The following is a 24,724-nucleotide window of genomic DNA, read 5'->3' as shown; positions in this document are numbered from 1 at the left end:
ACGGTTGAAGTTTTTTTTTCTCATTATGCACTGCGTGCTCCAGGATTTTTTTTATGTGGTGCACACTGACCACACAGACCCTTTCTCTCACATGTGGGCCTACCAGCTTTCTCCTCCTTGATTTGAAGCCGCTAGAATTTATGAGTATATATACGTCAAATACGGTACCTTGTAAGACGTATATATACGTCTTACGACAGTCTTGCGACAGTCAAAGGGTTAATGTAGATGAATGGTTCAGAGAACTGACAAATTGATAAATTAGACACATGTGCAACACTTGGGTATCTTTATTGAGGAAACGTTTTGCCACACAGTGGCTTCATCACTCCTTACTAAGGTCATGCTTAACCCTTGGGCATGACTTACTTCCACATTGGACAAATATGATACCTCCTATGACTGCTGCACCTCCTGCCTACAGTATATAAGCCACTTCTTCACACATATGCTGTATTCTTTTCAAGATTGATGCACTGATTACATTGACTCAAGGCAATATCCCAAACCCCTCCTTTAAAGTGCAGGCATTGTACTTCCCATTTCCAGGACTCAAGTCCAGCCGCATAAAAATAACCGGTTTCTCTGAATCCCTTCACGAAATATTACCCTGCTCACACTCCAACACCTCGTCAGGTCCCAAATACCATTCATCTCTATTCACTGCTATCTAACACGCTCATGCACACTTGCTGGAAGTCCAAGCCCGTCACCCACAAAACCTCCTTTACCCCCTCCCTCCAACCTTTTCGAGGACGACCCCTACCCCGCCTTCCTTCCCCTACGGATTTATACGCTCACCAAGTCATTCTACTTTGATCCATTCCTCAACAACCCGTCTTCAGCCCTCTGACTAATGCTTTTATTAACTCCACACCTTCTCCTAATTTCCACACTCCGAATTTTCTGCATAATATTTACACCACACATTGCCCTTAGACAGGACATCTCCACTGCCTCCAAACGTCTCCTTGCTGCAACATTTACAACCCAAGCTTCACACCCATATAAGAGTGTTGGTACCACTATACTTTCATACATTCCCTTTTTTGCCTCCATAGATAATGTTTTTTGTCTCCACATATACCTCAACACACCACTCACCTTTTTTCCTTCATCAATTCTATGATTAACCTCATCTTTCATAAATCCATCCGCTGACACGTCAACTCCCAAATAGCTGAGAACATTCACTTCTTCCATACTCCTCCCCAATTTGATATCCAATTTTTCTTTATCTAAATCATTTGATACCCTCATCACCTAACCCTTTTCTAAGTTCACTTTCAACTTTCTACCTTTACACACTCTCCCAAACTCGTCCACTAACCTTTGCAATTTTTCTTTAGAATCTCTCATAAGCAGAGTATCATCAGTAAAAAGTAACTGTGTCAATTCCCATTTTGTATTTGATTCCCCATAATTTAATCCCACCCCTCTCCCGAACATCCTACCGTTTACTTCTTTTACAACCCCATCTGTAAATGTATTAAACAACCATGGTGACATTACACATCCCTGTCTAAGACCTACTTTTACCGGGAAGTAGTCTCCCTCTCTTCTACACACCCTAACCTGAGCCTCACTATCCTCATAAAAACTCTTTACAGCATTTAGTAACTTACTACCTATTCCATATACTTGCAACATCTGCCACATTGCCCCCCTATCCACTCTATCATATACCTTTTCTAAATCCATAAATGCAATGAAAACTTCCCTACCTTTATCTAAATACTGTTCACATATATGCTTCAATGTAAACACTTGATCACATCCCCTACCCACTCTAAAACCTCCTTGTGCATCGCAATCCTACATTCTGTCTTACCTCTAATTCTTTCAATAATAACCTTACAACACTTTTCCTGGTATACTCAATAAACTAATTCTTCTATAATTTTTACAGTTTCTATTGTACCCCTTCCCTTTATATAAAGGAACTATACATGCTCTCTGCCAATCCCTAGGTACCTTCCCCTGTTTCATACATTTTTTAAACAAAAATACCAACCACTCCAACAATATATCTCCCCCTGCTTTTAACATTTCTGTCATGATCCCATCAGTTCCAGCTGCTTTACCCTCTGTTATTCTACATAATGCCTCACGCACTTCCCCCACACTCACATCCTGCTCTTCTTCACTCCTGAATGACGGTATACCTCCCTGGCCAATGCATGAAATTACCGCCACCCTTTCTTCATCGCCATTTAAAAGTTCCTCAAAATATTCCCGCCATCTACCCAATACCTCCATGTCCCCATCTACTAACTCCCTTTACTCTGTTTTTAACTGACAAATCCATTCGTTTCCTTGGCTTTCTTAACTTATTTAGCTCTCTCCAAAAATTTTTCTTATTTTCATTAAAATTTCTTGACAGTGCATCTCCCACTCTATCATCTGCTCTCCTTTTGCACTCTCTCACCACTCTCTTCACCTTTCTTTTACTCTCCATATTCTTTACTCTTCTTAAACACTTCTGCTTTGTAAAAACCTCTCATAAGCTACCTTTTTCTCTTTTATCACACCCTTTACCTCATCATTCCATTAATCACTCCTCTTTCCTCCTGCACCCACCCTCCTATAACCACAAACTTCTGCCCCACATTCTAATACTGCTTTTTTAAAACTCATCCAACCCTCTTCAACCCCCCCACTACTCATACCTGCACCAGCCCACCATTCTGCCAATACAATAGTTGCTTATATCTAATCCAAACTTCCTTCTCCCTTAGTTTATACACTTTCACCTCCCTCTTACTTGTTGTTGCCATTTTCCTCTTGTCCCATCTACCTCTTACTCTAATTGTAGCTACAACTAAATAATGATCCGATATATCAGTTGCCCCTCTATAAACGTGTACATCCTGGAGCCTACCCATTAACCTTTTATCCACCAATACATAATCTAACAAACTACTTTCATTACGTGCTATATCATATCTTGTATATTTATTTATCCTCTTTTTCATAAAATATGTATTACTTATTACCAAACCTCTTTCTACACATAGCTCAATTAAAGGCTCCCCATTTTCATTTACCCCTGGCACCCCAAATTTACCTACTACTCCCTCAACAACATTTTTACCCACTTTATCATTGTTTATGAGACAGAAAAAGACACCAGCAATCCTACCATCATCTAAAACAATTACAGGTTTCCATTTCATGCTCACTTGGCAGGCCGTAATACCTCCCTAGGTGGTTGCTGTCTACGAACCTACTACCTAGGATATACTATATATACATATCTTCTTTCATCAAACCAACCATCTCCCATCAAGGCAGGGTGACATATTTATTTATTTATTTTCTGTTTACCATAACAGTACTTAAGAAGCTTACACCTTCTTGCAGGTTGATAAGGTGCTTGAACTACTGTTAGAATCCCAAGATAAGAGTATTAGGTCTACTGGGAAAGGCACTCAGCCTTTAAGTGAGCATGTGAAACCTCTATTGGAGGAGGTGCTCCGTCATGGTATTGCTGTGGCATACTGCAGTTCACCTGATGATAATCACATCATTATGTCAATGTGTGAGAATGTAAGCACTGATAAAGTTCTCTCTTTCCTCCATTTTTTTTTTTTATCCATTTGGGTTGGAGCCCAGTAACTATTTTTTTTTTTAATCTAGATTTTTAGGTATATGTTAGTAACTTTGAAAAAAATGAGGTTTGACCTTACCATACAGTAATGGTATATTGACAAAACTAAAAATGTTGAATAGCAGAATAACAAAAAAGGGATCAAATGTAAATTTCTTGAAGTTAATATAGCTATTTAGTCTAATTTTGTGCATTATGAAATCAAACTGAGGCTTTGTTAAATGATATAACCATACTTACATATATACATAATTATCTGTATGTTCTTTTCGATACAAATTGAGGGTGCATCTCACACTAAGCTGCCCTAGTCTTGGCTTCTGAAAACTATGTATCTCACCTTTGATATATTAGCTTTAGCACATAAGTTTTCTAGCAGCTACCAAAAAAAGTTATACCCTTAAAGAATTTATTGCTAAACACATGTCATATATTACCCAGTTATTTAAAATTGGTAGTTTTTAACCTCTATCATGATATAGGTGTTGAAACAACTGAAGATTGTGGTGTCTTTAGAACGAAATGGAGAACCTGATGCTGTAGATGTGCAGATATCTTGTGATATATTGGCTGATTCTGTGGAGTTACTTGAACAGAAGATCAACACAGCCCTTATTCGCCTCATTACAAAGGTTAGACAATGATTACCTCTTGTTGTTGACTGCAGTGTTCAGTTTTCTATTGTAATATTTAGTGTGTGATCAAGTATGTTATAATTGTTTAATTTAAGACTAATTTTACCATGCCTTTCATATTATAAATTGTGTGTATGTTTTTTTATTATTTTATTAACACAGCCATTTCCCACCAAGGCAGGGTAGTGTGAAAAAAAAAAAAATCACCATCATTCACTCCATCACTGTCTTGCCAGAGTCATGCTTACACTACAGTTATAAAACTGCAACATTAACACTCCTCCTTCAGAGTACTGGCACTGTACTTACCATCTCCAGGACTCAAGTCTGGTTTGCCAGTTTCCTTGAATCCCTTCATAATGTTACCTTGCTTACTCTCCAACAGCACGTCAAGTCCTAAAAACCATTTGTCTTCATTTGCTCCTATCTAACACGCTCATGTACGCTTGCTGGAAGTCCAAGCCCCTTGCACACAAAACCTCTTTTACCCCATCCCTCCAACCTTTTCTAGGCTGACCCCTACCCCCTATTTACTCTAAATATTATTTGTTTTTATATATCAAGTCAGTAAGATAATTTTACATTTGTGTAAGTTTGTGGCACTCACTGTAATGAGGTACTAACAGCATACACACAAAAATGGTAAGGTTGGAGCTCAAACCCATGGCAGATGAGTACATAAACTCCCAGGCCTTTGAGTTTTGGGACTCGTCTGCTGTGGGTTCAAGACTCACTTGGCTTGTGATTTAAAAAAAAAAAAAGTCTATTTGTTGTGAAATTACAAAACATTAACATTTCTGTTACCCAGTTATAGAGCAAACCATGTTTTCATTGTGGTTATATTTGCTATTTGATTAGTTTGTATTTCCATTATACTACTATTACCTCCTCCCTGCCCCACCCCCTCCTCTCATATATATATTGGCTCTCTTTCCTTTGCACTTCTATGTGACTAGTTAATAGTCCAAGTCAGACCAAAATGTCATCATAAATTTCATTCTCCTGTGTGCACACCGAAATTACTTCCCATGAGAGCAAGAGGCTCAGCAGACTATGCAAGATATTTCAAATGAAAAGTGAGGGTGCAGTGAGTACAGGTAAAAGATAGTTCAGTAAGTGTAAAGGGACTTTTCGACACCCTCCCTTCATACATAAAGGCAATTATCAACAGATCCTTAACTATCTTCAAGAGGGAACTGATACATTGGCAAGTTCTTCCTAATCAAGTGGGCTGTGGTGCCCATGTTGCTGTGCTTGCAAGTAGTACCAACAGCCTGGTTGATCAGGCCTTCAACCAGAAGCCATGGGACTGGGCTGTGGGAGCAGTGACCCTCAAAATGATTTTCAGGTGCCTTCCAGTTCTGCTAAGGATTTTTTTGTTTGTCAGATAAAATAATTTAAAGTAAAAGGACACAAGTGCAACTAACGTGACATTTTATTGTGGCAACGTTTCACTTTCCAGGAGCTTTATCAAGCCATTACCACAATAAAATGTCACATTAGCTGCACTTGTGTCCTTTTACTTTACACATTGTCGGTAATTCTACCAACATTAATACAGATAAGATAATATCTGATATGATGCAGAGCTGGGTGTCAAATATAAATAATTATGCAACCAGGTAAATGGATTTTTGTTTTGAGGGAATGGTTTATCCTAGAATATGAACTTTTGATTATCCAACTTACCTCAGGTCCTGTTGGAGTTAAGGTACTGTAATAGGTGAATGACTGCACACTATTGAACAATCTTATCTTTACAGAATTTTGCCGATCCAATGACTCCCATTCAGTCTTTAATGAATATGCTAAGTCCTGAGGAAAACACGACAGATCGCAGTACACTTGACAGTTGCATTGCAGACTTTGATCTTCATGTGGATAGCATCTTCCAAATTGGAGGATTTGCCACTTCATGTACTTCAGATATCACAAGTAAGATACTGTATTATGCCACTGAAATTGTTTGTAAATATGTTTATATGAGGTAATGAGCATACACTATATCATTTGTTAAAAAGTAGAAGTTATGCTAATGGGATTAGAGGAAAATGCAATAAGTAAGATAGGAGGACAGATTATTGGCATATGTAGGATTGACACATCTTACTGTTTACTTCCATTGCTACAAATGGTAAGGCCCCTTATTTTTAACTTCCAGAAAGTCACAAATGTCCAAGCAGTCAACATTATTATCTAGAACTGTTTTTAGTGAATATAATCTGTGTGTGTGTAATATCTCATAAGTACTAATTAACCCTTAAACTGTCCAGGCGTAGATCTACGTTCACGTGCGTAGCACTCCAACCTTTATTTTCTCCATTTGAAAGCATGTAAAAAATGTAGATCTACGTTCGGAGCGCTACGCATGTCAACGTAGATCTACTTTTGGACAGTTTAAGGGTTAAGCAATTTATATAAAATAGTTATAGATTTCCATTAGCAGATATGAGTATGTGATCATGTGGGAAAACTGTCAATTTGCTTGTTATAATATATATATTCTAAAGTCTTCTACAGTGCATTGATTACTGAAAACCATTCTAAAAACTGAGGAATACTCTATATACAGTATAAGAAAAATATGGTTATACAGTGGACCCCCGGTTAACGATATTTTTTCACTCCATAAGTATGTTCAGGTGCCAGTACTGACCGAATTTATTCCCATAAGGAATATTGTGAAGTAGATTAGTCCATTTCAGACCCCCAAACATACACGTACAAACGCACTTACATAAATACACTTACATAATTGGTCGCATTCGGAGGTAATCGTTATGCGGGGGTCCACTGTATTCTGGAAATTATATGTATTTTTTAACAAACTGGCCCTTTCTTACCGAGGCAAAATAACACTTCCCCTTCTCCCAAAACAAAAGAAATGCATATAATTTTTTTTTTTTTTTATTATCACACCGGCCGATTCCCACCAAGGCAGGGTGGCCCGAAAAGGAAAAACTTTCACCATCATTCACTCCATCACTGTCTTGCCAGAAGGGTGCTTTACACTACAGTTTTTAAACTGCAACATTAACACCCCTCCTTCAGAGTGCAGGCACTGTACTTCCCATCTCCAGGACTCAAGTCCGGCCTGCCGGTTTCCCTGAATCCCTTCATAAATGTTACTTTGCTCACACTCCAACAGCACGTCAAGTATTAAAAACCATTTGTCTCCATTCACTCCTATCAAACACGCTCACGCATGCCTGCTGGAAGTCCAAGCCCCTCGCACACAAAACCTCCTTTACCCCCTCCCTCCAACCCTTCCTAGGCCGACCCCTACCCCGCCTTCCTTCCACTACAGACTGATACACTCTTGAAGTCATTCTATTTCGCTCCATTCTCTCTACATGTCCGAACCACCTCAACAACCCTTCCTCAGCCCTCTGGACAACAGTTTTGGTAATCCCGCACCTCCTCCTAACTTCCAAACTACGAATTCTCTGCATTATATTCACACCACACATTGCCCTCAGACATGACATCTCCACTGCCTCCAGCCTTCTCCTCGCTGCAACATTCATCACCCACGCTTCACACCCATATAAGAGCGTTGGTAAAACTATACTCTCATACATTCCCCTCTTTGCCTCCAAGGACAAAGTTCTCTGTCTCCACAGACTCCTAAGTGCACCACTCACTCTTTTTCCCTCATCAATTCTATGATTCACCTCATCTTTCATAGACCCATCCGCTGACACGTCCACTCCCAAATATCTGAATACGTTCACCTCCTCCATACTCTCTCCCTCCAATCTGATATTCAATCTTTCATCACCTAATCTTTTTGTTATCCTCATAACCTTACTCTTTCCTGTATTCACCTTTAATTTTCTTCTTTTGCACACCCTACCAAATTCATCCACCAATCTCTGCAACTTCTCTTCAGAATCTCCCAAGAGCACAGTGTCATCAGCAAAGAGCAGCTGTGACAACTCCCACTTTGTGTGTGATTCTTTATCTTTTAACTCCACGCCTCTTGCCAAGACCCTCGCATTTACTTCTCTTACAACCCCATCTATAAATATATTAAACAACCACGGTGACATCACACATCCTTGTCTAAGGCCTACTTTTACTGGGAAAAAATTTCCCTCTTTCCTACATACTCTAACTTGAGCCTCACTATCCTCGTAAAAACTCTTCACTGCTTTCAGTAACCTACCTCCTACACCATACACTTGCAACATCTGCCACATTGCCCCCCTATCCACCCTGTCATACGCCTTTTCCAAATCCATAAATGCCACAAAGACCTCTTTAGCCTTATCTAAATACTGTTCACTTATATGTTTCACTGTAAACACCTGGTCCACACACCCCCTACCTTTCCTAAAGCCTCCTTGTTCATCTGCTATCCTATTCTCCGTCTTACTCTTAATTCTTTCAATTATAACTCTACCATACACTTTACCAGGTACACTCAACAGACTTATCCCCCTATAATTTTTGCACTCTCTTTTATCCCCTTTGCCTTTATACAAAGGAACTATGCATGCTCTCTGCCAATCCCTAGGTACCTTACCCTCTTCCATACATTTATTAAATAATTGCACCAACCACTCCAAAACTATATCCCCACCTGCTTTTAACATTTCTATCTTTATCCCATCAATCCCGGCTGCCTTACCCCCTTTCATTTTACCTACTGCCTCACGAACTTCCCCCACACTCACAACTGGCTCTTCCTCACTCCTACAATACTGTCATTAATTCAGTAGCTGTCCTGCTAGAAGTTTGTAGACATTGCAATTCAAATAACCCTCCGAGCTGCTACATCCCCACACCAAAATGAAGGTACTGTACTTTTCACCTCCAGGACTCAAGTCTGGTTAACTGGTTTCCATGAATAACTTCATAAATGATGTCCTGCTCACACTAACAGCAAATGAAGCTATAAAAATTACCTTCAAGCTGTGCAGCTTTTCCTCACATTTTTGTAGCTCAGTCTTCCTAATGTTGAACATTCCATTTCATATTTAGGATTCTAGCCAATCTGAACTAAACTTGTATGAAAGTGCAGGTGTACCATCCTGTTCAGAAACAGTATCCAAAGTTCTTGATACAATAACTTACTGGAGATGGGAAGTACAGTACTTTCACTCTGAAGGAGGGGTTTGGGATATTTGCTGTTTGGAGGGACATCTGAATTGTCATATCTGCATGATGCTGGCAAGACAGTGATAGTATGAATGATGGTGAAAATTTCTTTTTTGGATCACCCTGTCTCGGTGGGAGATGGCCAGCGTGTTCAAAAAAAAAAGTTGAGTAAATAAGTTTATCTCTGTCCTTGCCTTCAGGAGTACGGCTCATTCGTGATAGCCTGTTCACTCTGGAGTGGTTGGAGAGTTGCTTTGTTCCGTCTGTAGTATCTGCCTATACTGATCCTCACCCTAATGCTTATGCCCAGGCCAGTATGCTGGCTGAACACTGGGTAGGATGTGTTGCACAGCTTTGGGACTGTCTGGATAATATCATGGACCCATCTGCATTCAGCCTGGTAAGATTTTATGCTTGTTCATGTAGAACTACTGTACTGCAGTATGATTCTTATTTAGCCTTTTTCAAAGTTTTGAATGGCCCCTACAATCCTGAATTTTCTTGTAAAAACAAAAATTCTTTAGTGAGAATGAGGCAGTGAGAGTGTGAGAGAGCATGAAAGTGAGTGTGAGAGATCTTGAGTGAGAGAGTGTGAGACAGAGAGTGAGAGCAAAAGAGAGTGTGAGAGACAGAGCATGAGAAATATGTCATGTATATGTGTTGTGCATCTAAAAATATGTAAACTTTTGATGCACAGCCCTCACCAGTTGGTGAGGGCTGTGCATCAAAAGTACATGACATTTTCCAAAAGTCATGACATGCAGTATTGTTACTTATGCTTTGTGATTATTATGCAGTATAATACAGTATCTTTTATGTCATAAGCTTTTGGGCCAATTACTGATAAAATGTTTATTCAAACATTTCCAAAACTATGTTGTCACATGGAAATGGCTTTTCCTTTGTTCCACCTCTGTGTTTGTATGGAATGTGTTAAATTGATAGAGATAAATATTTGCTGTACTCAGTTATTTATGATTTTTTATCATGCTTTGTTATTTGCATTAATTAGTGTTTTATTCTAAACCATGGAACTAGTGGGATTTGAACCCATGGTGAGTGAGTTCTGAAACTCCAGGCCAGTGCAAAAGCCACTTGAGTAGCTTACGCACTGGCTGGGAGTTTTAGGGCTCACTTGCCATGGGCTTAAACCCCACTCATTCTGTGGTTTGTTTGCAATCATGTCATTACAATTTCATGAGTCGTAGTGTTTTTTTTTTTTTTTTTTTGTAAGCACACATTGTTTTTATGTGAGACTTGTACTGTATCATATATATGGAACAGGTTACAAAACAAGAAGTACACCAGATCTGGGCTGAACTGAAGGAACAACTTTACACTCAAGATATAACCTGGATTCAAAAGCAAGTGTCAAGAGTAGTAAATCTTACATCTAGAATCTTAACCTTACATGAGAAGAATGACTTTCTCACAGACTTACAGGCTGAGGATTTACAAATAGGTATGTTGAAAGAGTTCTCATTTAGCTATCTATTAGTTTACAATACTGTATTGTAGCTATCATATGAAATTGTGTTGTTCTATGTAGGGATGGGATTATGCCAAATTCTTTGCTGATACTGATTCTCAGTTTTACGCCAGTACCAATGCAAGGAGGGAGGAGTATATGGAGAGAAAAAGAGAGGTTAAGAGAGTGGTGAAGTAATGTAAAAAGAGAGCAAATGAGAGAGTGGGTGAGAAATTATCAACAAATTTTGTTGAAAATAAGAAAAAGGCAACTTGGCTGTTGGGAAGGATTATGACTGAAGTGATATAAGTGCATGGTGAATTGATGATTTAGTTGGCTCTTTTTTTTTCGTATCAGCTTTCATATTTTGACTTCTTTAATGTGCTTTATTTAATTTACATTACAGTATGACTCAAAATACTGTATACAGAAATGATAAAGAAAAATATATCTATTTTATGTTATGGTAGCAATAAGAGAGATGAAGCAGAGTGCAGATGCAGTGATAATGTCTCCTACAAACTTGTCATACCACCGTAGTCTGATCAAGAGAGTGCAGCTCACACTTACTCTCCTCTCTCGTCTTGCAAACTCTCTCAATGAAGACAATATCCAGCCAGATGAGGACTTCACTGACACAGAAGAGCACCATAAGAGGGTTCAGAGTAAGCCTGACATTAAACTTACAAGTGAGGAAACATTTTCTTTAAAGTGTTATTTAAAAAAAAAGAGCTGTCCTTACTGTATAATAGATGTTGGATATATTAAATTTAAAAGGCATGTAATGGTACTACTGTATACATGTTGAATGATTTTTAGTTAATGGGTTATAATCTGCCTTGAAAATAGTAACTTTGTTTTGTTCTTCTAGAAGCAGAAAAGGAGCAGCTGTGTACATCAAACATAAAGGATATTCACATGGATGTAGCCACACCAGCACCAGCTATTTCCAAGTCACCTTCAGCAGAACTCAATACTCCATTAAATCAGCAGCAGAAGTTACTGAGACGGTCCTCCCGATCCATATCTAGGCTTGGTGAGGTCCGAACCAAGACTGGAAATTCTAATATGTCTGGTTAGTTTCAATTTTTGCATTCATAACTGATTGAGGAACATCTGTTTGCCCTCATTACCTTGCTTTATGATACTGTTGACCCTTTTGTCTTCTCTAGTGCATATAATTAGATAATCACACATAACCAAACTAAAACAAGAGGAAGAAAAGGTGGAAATGGAAAGACAAATTCATTCGTAAATTTTTTATGTAAAAATGAGAGTGGAGTAATCCCAGACATTAGAAATTAAGGGACATAATATATGAGAAGAAAACTACATCATATCGTATGAGGCGACTAAAATGCCGGGAGCAATGGGCTAGTAACCCCTTCTCCTGTAGAAAATACTAAAAAAGAGAAGAAAAACTACAAAACTGGGATGCTTGAATGTGTGTAGATGTAGTGTGGATGATAAGAAAGATGATTGCTAATGTTATGAATGAAAAGAAGTTGGATGTTCTAGTTCTAAGCTATTGTGCCCCATTCAGGGGGTGCATTAGAAGAATACATGGGGAATTAGGCTTACATTCCACAGACCTGAATTTTTTCTTTCTTTTTTTGGGGTTTTTCTTTCTTTTTGGGTCACTCTGCCTCGGTGGGAAGTGGCTGACATGTTGAAAAAAAAATTTATTATCAATCTTTTTTTTTTTTTTCTTTTTTTTTTTTTTAGAATTTATAAAGAGTGTCAGCCCTCTAGATTTAGAGATTTTTTAATTATGCACATTAACCAAGATGCTTTATACTCCAGTACTTGTTGGCCCAGGCCACTCATTTCTAAATTGTTTATTTTTTGTATAAAAATCCTGAAAATCTTGTATGGAGTTAAAACACAGCATTTGTTGGAGTAAATCTTGGGTGAGGAGTTGTATAAGTACAGTACAGGGATGTATGGATTGCTCTTCTGGGCATTGAGAACAAAAATACAGTATTTTTTATAATTAAGTGTAACAATTAACCCTAATTTTATTCTCTAGGTCATCACTCTCGCTCATTACAAGCTTTAACCAGTGAAACTCTTGGCTGTGATACTTCCATCGATATCACAAAGTTCCTCAGTCGCTCTACCAATGCATTATCAACTTCCACTCGAGCATCCAGAAGAAACTTCACACTGAGGGTATATAAATACTCAAGTTGTAGTTAGTGTTTTGCTTCTAATATTTTGTACTTTTTTGCTTAACTGTATTTCATGTCATTACATTGTATCTCATGCAGGACAAAGATTCCTGTCATTACAGTACTCAGTACTATCACAGTGAAAACTGTTATACCTGATCTTACAGTAACTGCCATCTTCCAGTATCAAATTTCCTTAGTTTTGCCAGCTATTGTTCAAAAGGGAAAACTGTTTTAAGAGTGGTTGGGTGAGATTTGTTTTAGTCTGGTATTGTTGGTAATTCTTATACAGTAGGGCCCCGCTTTATGGTGTTTCACCTTACAGCGTTCCGCTAATATGGCGATTTTAAATTATGACCAAAACTCTTTATACCGCAACCCATCTTTCTAATACGGCACCCCCTACTTGGTTTGTTTACATTCTCTATGAGCACATCTCTCTTTTGTCTGGAAACTTTTCAAAATTTCAAGTGTTTTAAAGTTACCGCATATTTTATATGTACTCTGATAATTATACTTATGTGTACCTGTACCTAAATATATTTACACACTGTACTAGTGTACAGGTATACATTAAAATCACTAAGAGTGTCCCTCTAGTCTTAACGCCATAGTAATAATACTAATATGTAACAATAATCACTCTTGGGCACATTAACCCGTAAACGGTCTAAACGTATATGTACGTTTTTTCAACATTTGATAGTATGTAAAAAAGTAGATCTTTTTTTTTTTTTACATTTGAAAACGTGTAAAAAAACTTTGATCTACGTTTTTTTTTTTTTTTTTTTTTTTTTTTTTTTTTTTTTTTTTTTTTTTTTTTTTTTTTTTTTTTTTTTTTTTTTTTTTTTTTTTTTTTTTTTTTTTTTTTTTTTGAAAATATTATATTGGCAGTTTGGAGGGATATGTTGTGTATCTTTATATGTGTATGCTTCTAAACTGTTGTATTCTGAGCACCTCTGCAAAAACAGTGATAATGTGGGAGTGTGGTGAAAGTGTTGAATGATGATGAAAGTATTTTCTTTTTGGGGATTTTCTTTCTTTTTTGGGTCACCCTGCCTCGGTGGGAGAAGGCCGACTTGTTGAAAAAAAAAATGTAAAAAAAATGTAGATCTACTTTTGGAGCACTATGCATGTGAACATAGATCTGCTTGGACCGTTTGCAGGTTAAATGTCTTATTTTATGTTAATATAGACATTTTCATTAATCCATCTATGATATTTTCTTCAAAATTATATAAGAAACATGTTACATAGCAAATAAACATGCTGTGTTTATATGCTATGGAAGTGTGGTAGCTGGGTGAAGGGAAAACATTATGTTTTCTCTGGTCCAGTACCAGAGAAAACGTGTATGACTCTGAGTTTGGCCTAGTCAGTCCCCTTAACATATAATGCTTTTGTTTACAATTCTCAGCATGAATTATTCATTACTTCACTCTACTTTTATGATGGAATCTAGAGGTAGTTGTTAGAAACGATTAAACTCTTTGAACATGGTGTGTCGATTGTAATAATATGACGCTGGGCCATATTAAATATCGTGTAGATATGTAGGTAGGTAGGTGCAGCTGTGTAGCCAGGAGGACTACATATCTGCATCTACCAGCTACCTACACCTGATTTCCTACAAATGAATATTACTTATCTCTCATCCTACATTAAGACTACACATATTTTAAGGTAAATAATGAGTGTACTGTATGTGTATTTTATCTCTCTGGGCTGCTTTCAATATCGTACGGTGGTACCTCAAGTTTCGAACAGCTCCCAACTCAAGCAATTATGTACGGTAAGTGTATTCACCCTGTCTCGGTGGGAGACGACCGACTTGTTAAAAAAAAAAAAAAAAGTGTATTTTTGTAAGTGCTTTTGTAAGTGTATTTTTGGGGGTCTGAAACGGACTAATCTAATTTACATTATTCCTTATGGGAACAAATTTGTTTGGTATCAGCACTCGAACAGCCTTCTGGAACGAATTAAGTTTGTAACTCGAGGTACCACTGTATATTAATTAAGTTTGGGATGGGGAGCCAGGGCTACCTACACCTGACTTCCTACAAATAAGTACTACTCACCTCTCACCCTACATTAAGACTACAAATATTTTAAGGTAAGTAATGAATGTACTGTGTATGTATTTTACTTATTTTTTTCTTAATGCCTAGTTCTATACTAAATTAATATGAGTAGTGTAAACGTGTTGTCTGGCATTTATATGCATTTATAAGTGGAAAAAATGACGTTATGCTTTCCAGCCGTAGCCTGGAACCTAACCTGCCATATAAGTGGGGCCCTACTGTATGTTGCTAAACATTTTTAGATTTCTTCAGAAAAATAAGCTAACTTGAATGATACTTGCATATTAATTTATAAAACTTGTTTTGGTTTCATATTTTGACATGTAATAATGTTCAGTAGTTTTAAGCATTCTTCTTTCAACAAACCGGCCGTATCTCCCCCGAGTTTTAAGCATTCGTAATTCTTAATTTAAATGTACTATAAATCCCAGCAACTCAAACCAATTCTGTTTGGAGGGTTTTTACATGTCTCACTCTGCTTCAAATGAAAGAATAATTATATTTCATATTAATACTTTGATAAAAATAGTATACACTCATGCACAGTCCTAATTTTTTTTCTAATTTTTTTTTACAGCTAAAAGAGATAAACCTAGATTTAAATGGCGCATTGATGATAAAATCTAACCCTTCTACACATCCTTCAGTGCACTCCAAGACTGCTCTAATTAATAGACATCCCAAGGATATTACACCTGAAAAAGAAATTACAGGTGAGACAACCCTTCAGGGGTACCTTGATGGTAGTGAAAGGCTCCCCTTCACTTCCTTGTATCACATCTGATTGCCTTCCATTTGATCAATACTTCATAGACTTATCATTGTTCATGAGATCTCTCTTTACTGTCATCTTTTTTTCTGATGTGGCTGTGCAATGCTTTTGGTTCAGACTTGCCCTTTGCTACTATGTCATTCTCCAATTGTCATTGAGCCTTTTGCTTCATTCTAGCATATTTGTGTCTGGCCAATCTGCTCACTTCTCTGTTTTGTGTGTCCTTTGCTTTCTGTAATTTTTCTGTGCTCTTACACTTTTCTTTTTTGCCTGCACAGATCTGGTTAAATCAAGGGCTATCTTTGTTTTTATTATTTCTGCATCTTCTTGGTGTGAAGGTGTCCTCTGCTTCCCAGCATTTTCCAGCTAGGTATTTTATCTCATCCATGATTACACTTGTGTGTAAGCCTACTGTTGCTCGTTATGATGATCCTGTTTTCATGCAGTCATTGAGTCGTCTCATCTTGCAGGATGCCAGTACACTAGTTTACTGTGTGCTCATACAGGCTATGATTAGGGTTAGAGAGATGTTTTCATGAATTGTTTTGACACTGGGTGGTATGATTCTAGGTGAAGCCTATCTAGGGACCTTCACAGCAAAAAAACTTTAATTTTGAACACTGAAGGAAGCATTTCTGTATTTGGAGCCATGATGAGTCTGTGGTGTCTGCCACTTGCCACAGCTGTTATTTCAACCAACAACTGAGTTGTGGAGTATTATGTGAGCCTCAGCTTATGTCCATTGTAATAAGCAAACATCACCAGTGACTGGAAGTGAAGGAGGCTGTTACTGAGCACAAGGTGCTCTTATGAGTTTTGCTGAAGTTCAGAGAGATACCATTGTGAAAGACATTCTATGAGGGTCCCATGAGCATCAGAGGTATAAATGCATCTTTCATGGCTCAGAATGCTTCATCTTTATTCCTGTTCGTCAAAGAGTAAATTTTTTAAGTGAACATATTTTGGGTACAATATTAGATTTAATATAATACAAACTAAGATAGAAATGTTAAAAGCAGGTGGGGATATAGTTTTGGAGTGGTTGGTGCAATTATTTAATAAATGTATGGAAGAGGGTAAGGTACCTAGGGATTGGCAGAGAGCATGCATAGTTCCTTTGTATAAAGGCAAAGGGGACAAAAGAGAGTGCAAAAATTATAGGGGGATAAGTCTGTTGAGTATACCTGGTAAAGTGTATGGTAGAGTTATTATTGAAAGAATTAAAAGTAAGACGGAGAATAGGATAGCAGATGAACAAGGAGGCTTTAGGAAAAGTAGGGGGTGTGTGGACCAGGTGTTTACAGTGAAACATATAAGTGAACAGTATTTAGATAAGGCTAAAGAGGTCTTTGTGGCATTTATGGATTTGGAAAAGGCGTATGACAGGGTGGATAGGGGGGCAATGTGGCAGATGTTGCAGGTGTATGGTGTAGGAGGTAGGTTACTGAAAGCAGTGAAGAGTTTTTACGAGAATAGTGAGGCTCAAGTTAGAGTACATAGGAAAGAGGGAAATTATTTCCCAGTAAAAGTAGGCCTTAGACAAGGATGTGTGATGTCACCGTGGTTGTTTAATATATTTATAGATGGGGTTGTAAGAGAAGTAAATGCGAGGGTCTTGACAAGAGGCGTGGAGTTAAAAGATAAAGAATCACACATAAAGTGGGAGTTGTCACAGTTGCTCTTTGCTGATGACACTGTTCTCTTGGGAGATTCTGAAGAGAAGTTGCAGAGATTGGTGGATGAATTTGGTAGGGTGTGCAAAAGAAGAAAATTAAAAGTGAATACAGGAAAGAGTAAGGTTATGAGGATAACAAAAATATTAGGTGATGAAAGATTGGATATCAGATTGGAGGGAGAGAGTATGGAGGAGGTGAATGTATTCAGATATTTGGGAGTGGACGTGTGAGCGGATGGGTCTATGAAGGATGAGGTGAATCATAGAATTGATGAGGGGAAAAAGGGTGAGTGGTGCACTTAGGAGTCTGTGGAGACAAAGAACTTTGTCCTTGGAGGCAAAGAGGGGAATGTATGAGAGTATAGTTTTACCAACACTCTTATATGGGTGTGAAGCATGGGTGATGAATGTTGCAGCGAGGAGAAGGCTGGAGGCAGTGGAGATGTCATGTCTGAGGGCAATGTGTGGTGTGAATATAATGCAGAGAATTCGTAGTTTGGAAGTTAGGAGGAGGTGCGGGATTACGAAAACTGTTGTCCAGAGGGCTGAGGAAGGGTTGTTGAGGTGGTTCGGACATGTAGAGAGAATGGAGCGAAACAGAATGACTTCAAGAGTGTATCAGTCTGTAGTGGAAGGAAGGCGGGGTAGGGGTCGGCCTAGGAAAGGTTGGAGGGAGGGGGTAAAGGAGGTTTTGTGTGCGAGGGGCTTGGACTTCCAGCAGGCGTGTGTGAGCGTGTTTGATAGGAGTGAATGGAGACGAATGGTTTTTAATACTTGACGTGCTGTTGGAGTGTGAGCAAAGTAACATTTATGAAGGGGTTCAGGGAAACCGGCAGGCCGGACTTGAGTCCTGGAGATGGGAAGTACAGTGCCTGCACTCTGAAGGAGGGCTGTTAATGTTGCAGTTTAAAAACTGTAGTGTAAAGCATCCTTCTGGCAAGACAGTGATGGAGTGAATGATGGTGAAAGTTTTTCTTTTTCGGGCCACCCTGCCTTGGTGGGAATCGGCCAGTGTGATAATAATAATAAAAACAAACTTTAATATTCCTGTGTATGCCAAAGAGTCATTGCATGGAAATAAATATAATATTTTTTAGGAGTGTTGTGCTGTGCCTGTTATATTATTGACTAGTTACATTTACTGCATAATAAAATTTGTTGCATGTCATAGGTATGAATACATCAAAAAAGCCACTGGGAACAGGAGGCAAGATTTTTGCCAACAGTACAGCAGGATTCTCTAATAGCATGGGGGAGGACTACCATAATATTTCAAGACTGAAGGAAGTATCTGACATGATAGCCAGGGAGGAGACTCTAAGATTACCTTGTCAACAAAGTATTGGTGAAGGACTTTCAGGTTAGTCAATAGGATCAATGTGTTAAAATTTCAATTTGAAGAATGAGGATAACAAGTAGTCATATAATAAACAAATTACATATTAATTATCTTGGGCATTCTCTGAATATGCACCTTTCAAAGGATAGTCTAGCTCTGCAGACTAGGTCCAACACGCACAATGTTCTGTGTTTAGATTAATTTTCTTCTACAGTAGATGGATGCATATTTCATCAGCATTATATGGTAACATTCACACTAAATGTATAAGAATTTGTGTGAGGTAACCTGTAGACTGCTCCAACTGTAATAGGGTTTCTTAGGTTTTTAGATGAGAATTTTGAAAATATATATTCACCATTTTCGTCCCTGGTGCAAGTAGATTTAATACAAAGATGACTGTTAAGTCATGTTTGAGCCAGGTTTCAGTAAGAATAATGATAGACATGTTAACATTTAGAGAAGTAAGCAGTGCCAAAAGGTCATCATAGTGTTTAATTAGCGATCTAACATTATAATTGAATATTGTTATGGTCTTGGTGGCACTGAATACAACTTTTGCCTGACTTGCAGTGTAATATTGGCAATTATTTTCAGGATTATTATTGCTGTATAAGAAGATATTAATATCTGGATCGATATTTGCATTCATAAGACTAATGGAGAATTTAAGTATGTACTAGTAATAGGTAAATAGAAAATATAGCTGTTGTAATAATTAAAATGAAAAGCAATTACTACTAACAAGGATGATTATATAGATTTAGACTATATTTATAGCAAAAAATTAATGAATTGTTAAGTATAATACACTAAATTATATCAAATATCACTTTATCACCTGATTTAGCCACTGTTATTGCACAAATGCAAGCATAAACTGCTAACAATACAGTAAAAAATAATGGACTGTTTAGAATTACATCTTGCAATTTTTCTTGTTCCATTAGATCCCTTTAATTCTGGAGGTATGTACTCAATTGAGAGTCCAGGGGAGGAGGTTACTAGCCCCATACATGGCTTATGGAGGAAGGGGCTAATGGTTTTTGAGTCTTGATAAGTTGCTGGAGTATGAGCAAGGTAACATTTTGTGAAGAGAGTTACTAAAACTGGTTACCCCGGACTAGAGTACCGAGTTGGGAAATACAGCACCTGCACTTTGAAGGAGTGGTGGGGATATTTGCAGTTTGGAACTGCACTTTGAAGGAGTGGTGGGGATATTTGCAGTTTGGAACTGCACTTTGAAGGAGTGGTGGGGATATTTGCAGTTTGGATAGGCATCTGATCTGTGGTAACTGTGCTTCTGGCAAGACAGTGGAGTGAATGATTGTGAAATTGTTTCTTTTACAGGTCACCCTACCTTGGTGGGATATGGCCAGTGTGTTAAAAAATATATAAATATTATATCTTATATGTACAAAATGTAATGACATTTTTACCTGAAATTTATTATAGGCATCTTGGAAGACCTGACATCGATAACCAGCAACTTTACAACCTTAACAACTCCATCATTGGGAAGAAAAAGAAAGTATCAGTGGGAAAACTTTGAGGATAACAAGGAAAAGTCAATTCTTCATAGAATCACACTTAAGAATGCCTCTTTTAATCCAAAATTCCCAGAAATTGCAGTTGGAGAAGCTGCAGAGATTTTTCATGAGCACCCTTCATATATAGATCAGAACTATAGTGAAGTTGAAAATGACAGTGAAGATCATTTAGTATGGAAGGACTTCACAGCTATTTTGGAGAAAAAAACACCAGTTAATAGTAGTAAATTTGACTTCAGTAGTAATTTCAGCAGTTGGCAACATCATCAGACACCTATTTCATTTTCAGCATTTAGAAAGAAAATGGCAGCAAGTGATTCTACCAACTGTGTGCACAAATTAGCTAAAACTGTAGCAGATTTGAGTGACACACCATTTCTTAACCCATCTGTATCTATTCCAACATCATCCTCAAGAATTTGTAACCTATCAAATTCTGTAGGTACATCCTCTAGCTGCTCTTTTAGCTCATCTAGTGCATCTGTGAGCACTCCACAAAGACTTGAGGATCTCCAGATTGTTCACCAAAGGCTTACATCTCTTAGACGTTCTTTAAAATAACTTTAAACTGCTCTTATTTTTGAGCATACCTTTATTATTATAATCAAGACTAAGTGCTAAACCCGTAAGTCATACAGCACTGTGGCATACATCTACAATAACATGATCCCAAGTGTAAAAAAATTATCTTGCTTCACACACCAGAGGCCAGGAAAAAATTGAGATAGCTACTTTCATTTTATAATCCTCTTATTTGATTGATTATTATATCTTGTGTATGGCTTTGATGTTACTGATATTTTTTTTTTTCATTCATCATTCCTTGGCATTACTAATACATTTTTGTCTCAAACTTTGGCAAGATTATTTGTGTCTTTGTAAGTAGCAAAAGTATTATGTGGTAGTGTTAGGCATTTATAGTGCATTAGCAAACACAACTTTTGATTTCAAGTATCTTAAAAGCTTAATTTATATGCAGCATTTTGGACAAGTGTAATTATAAAAGGTATTACAGGGTAGGAATTATATGACTTAGAAATAAAATTTTCATACAATCACAGCACTGGGTTTTATGCACAATTTGAAAAATGCTGCAAGTTGTAAATAGAATATTATTATAATCATGGGAGAGTGCTAAACCCGTAGGATTATACAACGCTTGGGAGGGGGGATAGAAGGTATTCAGACTCAATTCAGGGAACCAGAGCACAGATTCAATTCCCTAGATCAAGAGCCCCTCACCAGCATCAAGGAACCTCCTTTTAGGGGGTAACTAATAATGTGTAACATTTGGGCATTACTACTGACACTACATATGACAGACCTAAAGCAGTACAACTATCACATCAAGTAGGCTTCATTGTTTTCATGTAGTAGCAAAAGCTTTTTCATCTTATTTCTACATTCATGGGGGAGGGAAGGCATGAAAGTCATAGGGATCACACAGCATCTAGAGAACGGGAAGCAATGATAGATCCAATTCCTTGGATCAAGAGCCTGTCACCAGCATCAGGTACTGTCATTGAGGGGCTTTCTGTGAATAACATACAGCACTGTATGACGCTTGTGGGTTTAGCACTTAGTTCTGATAATAATAATAATAATTACAATACAAGATTGTCTCAAATTCTATAGTGACAAACTTCCCATGAAATAGTATTTTGATTTCAGTATTATAATAATTAAAAACAAAAGCTAAACCTACAAGGGTCATACAGCACTGCTTTGACTTCAGTGGTAATGTACACTTTGTTAAATTAGTCAATTGTGATACAGAGAATATTACTTTGAGAAATAATTTCTTACATGAATGCTCTTAAATGATTTCCATGTAGCTCAAAGATGAGTCTACGCTCTTCAGCTTTCATGAAAGGGTTTGTCTATGTACATTAAAAAAAAAGGGGGGGGGGTACAAGAGTTGAAAAGATGAGTTAACAATTCTTTTATTTTCAGACAAATTTAAACAAGGAGTAAAACTCTTTAATAAAGTAGCTGTATAGTCCTTGTGGCTTAGCGCTTCCTTTTGATTATAATAATAATAATAATTTAATAAAGTTGTACATATGAATCTAAAATGATTAGGACTATTTTAACTTAGTAAAATATTGTGTGGGCAGCGAATTCACTTTAACCCTTGAGAAGCCAATGTTAAATTGTGATGTCCCTCTGTAGTGTCTGTTTTTAAAGCCCATGCTTTTCCTGTTCATTGTATTGTACTTAAATTTCAAGTAATAGGTGAAGGCACATTATTTAATCAACATTTATACATGACTGTCAAGAGTAAGAGTGATTTACTAGTTAAATATACCTACAGCGTTTGGTCTAGAAAATAAATGCAGTTTTGGTTTGACATGGAATTATGTTTTAGCAGTACACTGTATTTTTATTCAATTTAAATTTTTTGTACCCTTTAATCATGTAATTCATTATGTATAAATGTACTCACTTAACATTAACTTTTATCGGGTTTTTTTTTCTACCCTAACCAGTGATGAGATATTTTTAGTGTTGCATGTTAAACTTGTTTATTGTGATTTAGTTAGGAATGATTTAAGAATTTGACATTATCCTTTACAGTCTTCTATATATTTGTTTACTCTGTAAATACCAGTAAAATACTTTTTCTAATAATTTACAACAGTGTTAGAGAAGAAAATTCCAGAATATGGATGAGAAAAAATCCAAGATACAATATAAAAGATTATGGGGTATTGTATAATTTTTAAAACCAGCCATCTCCCACTACAGTTATGACGTCCCCCCCCCCTCCCCCAAAATGAATTCACTCAATTGCTACCTTGCCACAAATGTGCTGGCATTACAATTTGGACGACCCTCTGAACTGCAACATCCTCAAACTGCTAGTGCAGGCACTGTACCTTTTTTACCCTTATCCATAATGTGAATCGCCTTATCTTTTATAGATCCTAAATACAGTATATGAAGGATGAGGTTAATCATAGAATTGATGAGGGAAAAAAGGTGAGTGGTGCATTGAGGTATGTGTGGAGACAAAGAACGTTATCTATGGAGGCAAAGAAGGGAATGTATGAAAGTATAGTGGTACCAACACATATGGGTATGAAGCTTGGGTTGTAAATGCTGCAGCGAGGAGGTGGTTGGAGGCAGTGGAGATGTCCTGTCTAAGCGCAATGTGTGGTGTAAATATTATGCAGAAAATTCGGAGTGTGGAAATTAGGAGAAGGTGTGGAGTTAATAAAAGTATTACTCAGAGGGCTGAAGAGGGTTTGTTGAGGTGGTTTGGTAATTTAGAGAGAATGGCTCAAAGTAGAATGGCATGGAGAGCATATAAATCTGTAGGGGAAGGAAGGAGAGGTAGGGGTCATCCTCAAAAGGGTTGGAGGGAGGGGGTAAAGGAGGTTTTGTGGGCGAGGGGCTTGGACTTCCAGCAAGCGTGCGCGAGCGTGTTACATAGGAGTGAATGGAAACGAATGGTATTTGGGACCTGACGAGCTGTTGGAGTATGAGCAGGGTAATATTTAGTGAAGGGATTCTGGGAAACTGGTTATTTTATATAGCCGGACTTGAGTCCTGGAAATGGAGGGGTTTGGGATATTGACATTTTGGAGGGATATGTTGTGTATCTTTATACGTATATACTTCTTAACTGTTGTATTCTAGGCACCTCTGAAAAAACAATGATTATCTGTGAGTGAGGTAAAAGTGTTGAATGATGATGAAAGTATTTTCTCTTTGGGGATTTTTTCTTTCTTTTTTGGGTCACCCTGCCTCAGTGGGAGACAGCCAACTTGTTAAAAAAAAAAAAAAAAAAAAAAAATCTTCCCCCAATCTTTCATTGCCTAGGTTTTCTTTATTTCTTTCATCACTTAGCCCTTTTCTTTTAATTTCCTTCAATTACATACTTTCTTAAATTCATCCACCAACCTTGCAACTTCAGAATGTCCCAAGAGTTGTAGCATCAGCAAAAGCAAATGTGATAACTCCCACATTCAAATTCATTATCCTTTACTCCCACACCTCTATAACACCTAAGCACTTGCTCCTTACAACCCCATCTGTAAATATGCTAAACCATGGTGACATCACACATCCTTGTAATCCCTGCTTTTACTGGAAAATAATGCCCCTCCTGCATATCCTAACCTGAGCCTCTATCCACATAAAATCTCTACTGCTTTTAATAACCTACTATTTGGTTTATTCATTTGCAACATTATCCTATCATATGCCTTTATCTATTGTCTAGTTGTATGCTTCAATATACCATTAACACTGTCTACACATCCCCAACCCTTCCTATTATTATTATTATTATTATAATCAAGGGGGAAGCGCTAA

At 37.5% G+C, this 24,724-nt stretch overlaps 1 protein-coding gene across 2 annotated transcripts in view; it reads left to right on the top strand.

The window, feature by feature from the left end:
• The window catches only part of Spt (Spitting Image), a 33,688-nt gene extending 10,842 nt beyond the window's left edge, over positions 1-22,846 (top strand). Inside the window, exons 6-16 of one of the 2 annotated variants that reach the window (XM_070097237.1) lie at positions 3,364-3,549; positions 4,093-4,242; positions 6,009-6,180; positions 9,549-9,748; positions 10,633-10,810; positions 11,287-11,505; positions 11,688-11,891; positions 12,846-12,988; positions 15,646-15,781; positions 18,687-18,875; positions 20,310-22,846. In XM_070097237.1, the coding sequence (XP_069953338.1) occupies positions 3,364-3,549; positions 4,093-4,242; positions 6,009-6,180; positions 9,549-9,748; positions 10,633-10,810; positions 11,287-11,505; positions 11,688-11,891; positions 12,846-12,988; positions 15,646-15,781; positions 18,687-18,875; positions 20,310-20,965 (2,433 nt within the window). In that variant the 3' untranslated portion in view covers positions 20,966-22,846. The remainder of the gene's footprint in view (positions 1-3,363; positions 3,550-4,092; positions 4,243-6,008; positions 6,181-9,548; positions 9,749-10,632; positions 10,811-11,286; positions 11,506-11,687; positions 11,892-12,845; positions 12,989-15,645; positions 15,782-18,686; positions 18,876-20,309) is intronic. The other variant, XM_070097236.1, reaches the window with a different exon arrangement.
• The last annotated feature ends 1,878 nt before the right edge of the window (positions 22,847-24,724 follow it).

This window comes from Cherax quadricarinatus, chromosome 56, assembly GCF_038502225.1.
Source record: "Cherax quadricarinatus isolate ZL_2023a chromosome 56, ASM3850222v1, whole genome shotgun sequence".
NCBI classification, from domain to species: Eukaryota; Metazoa; Arthropoda; class Malacostraca; order Decapoda; family Parastacidae; genus Cherax; species Cherax quadricarinatus.
This window is presented reverse-complemented; position numbering and strand designations above follow the sequence as displayed.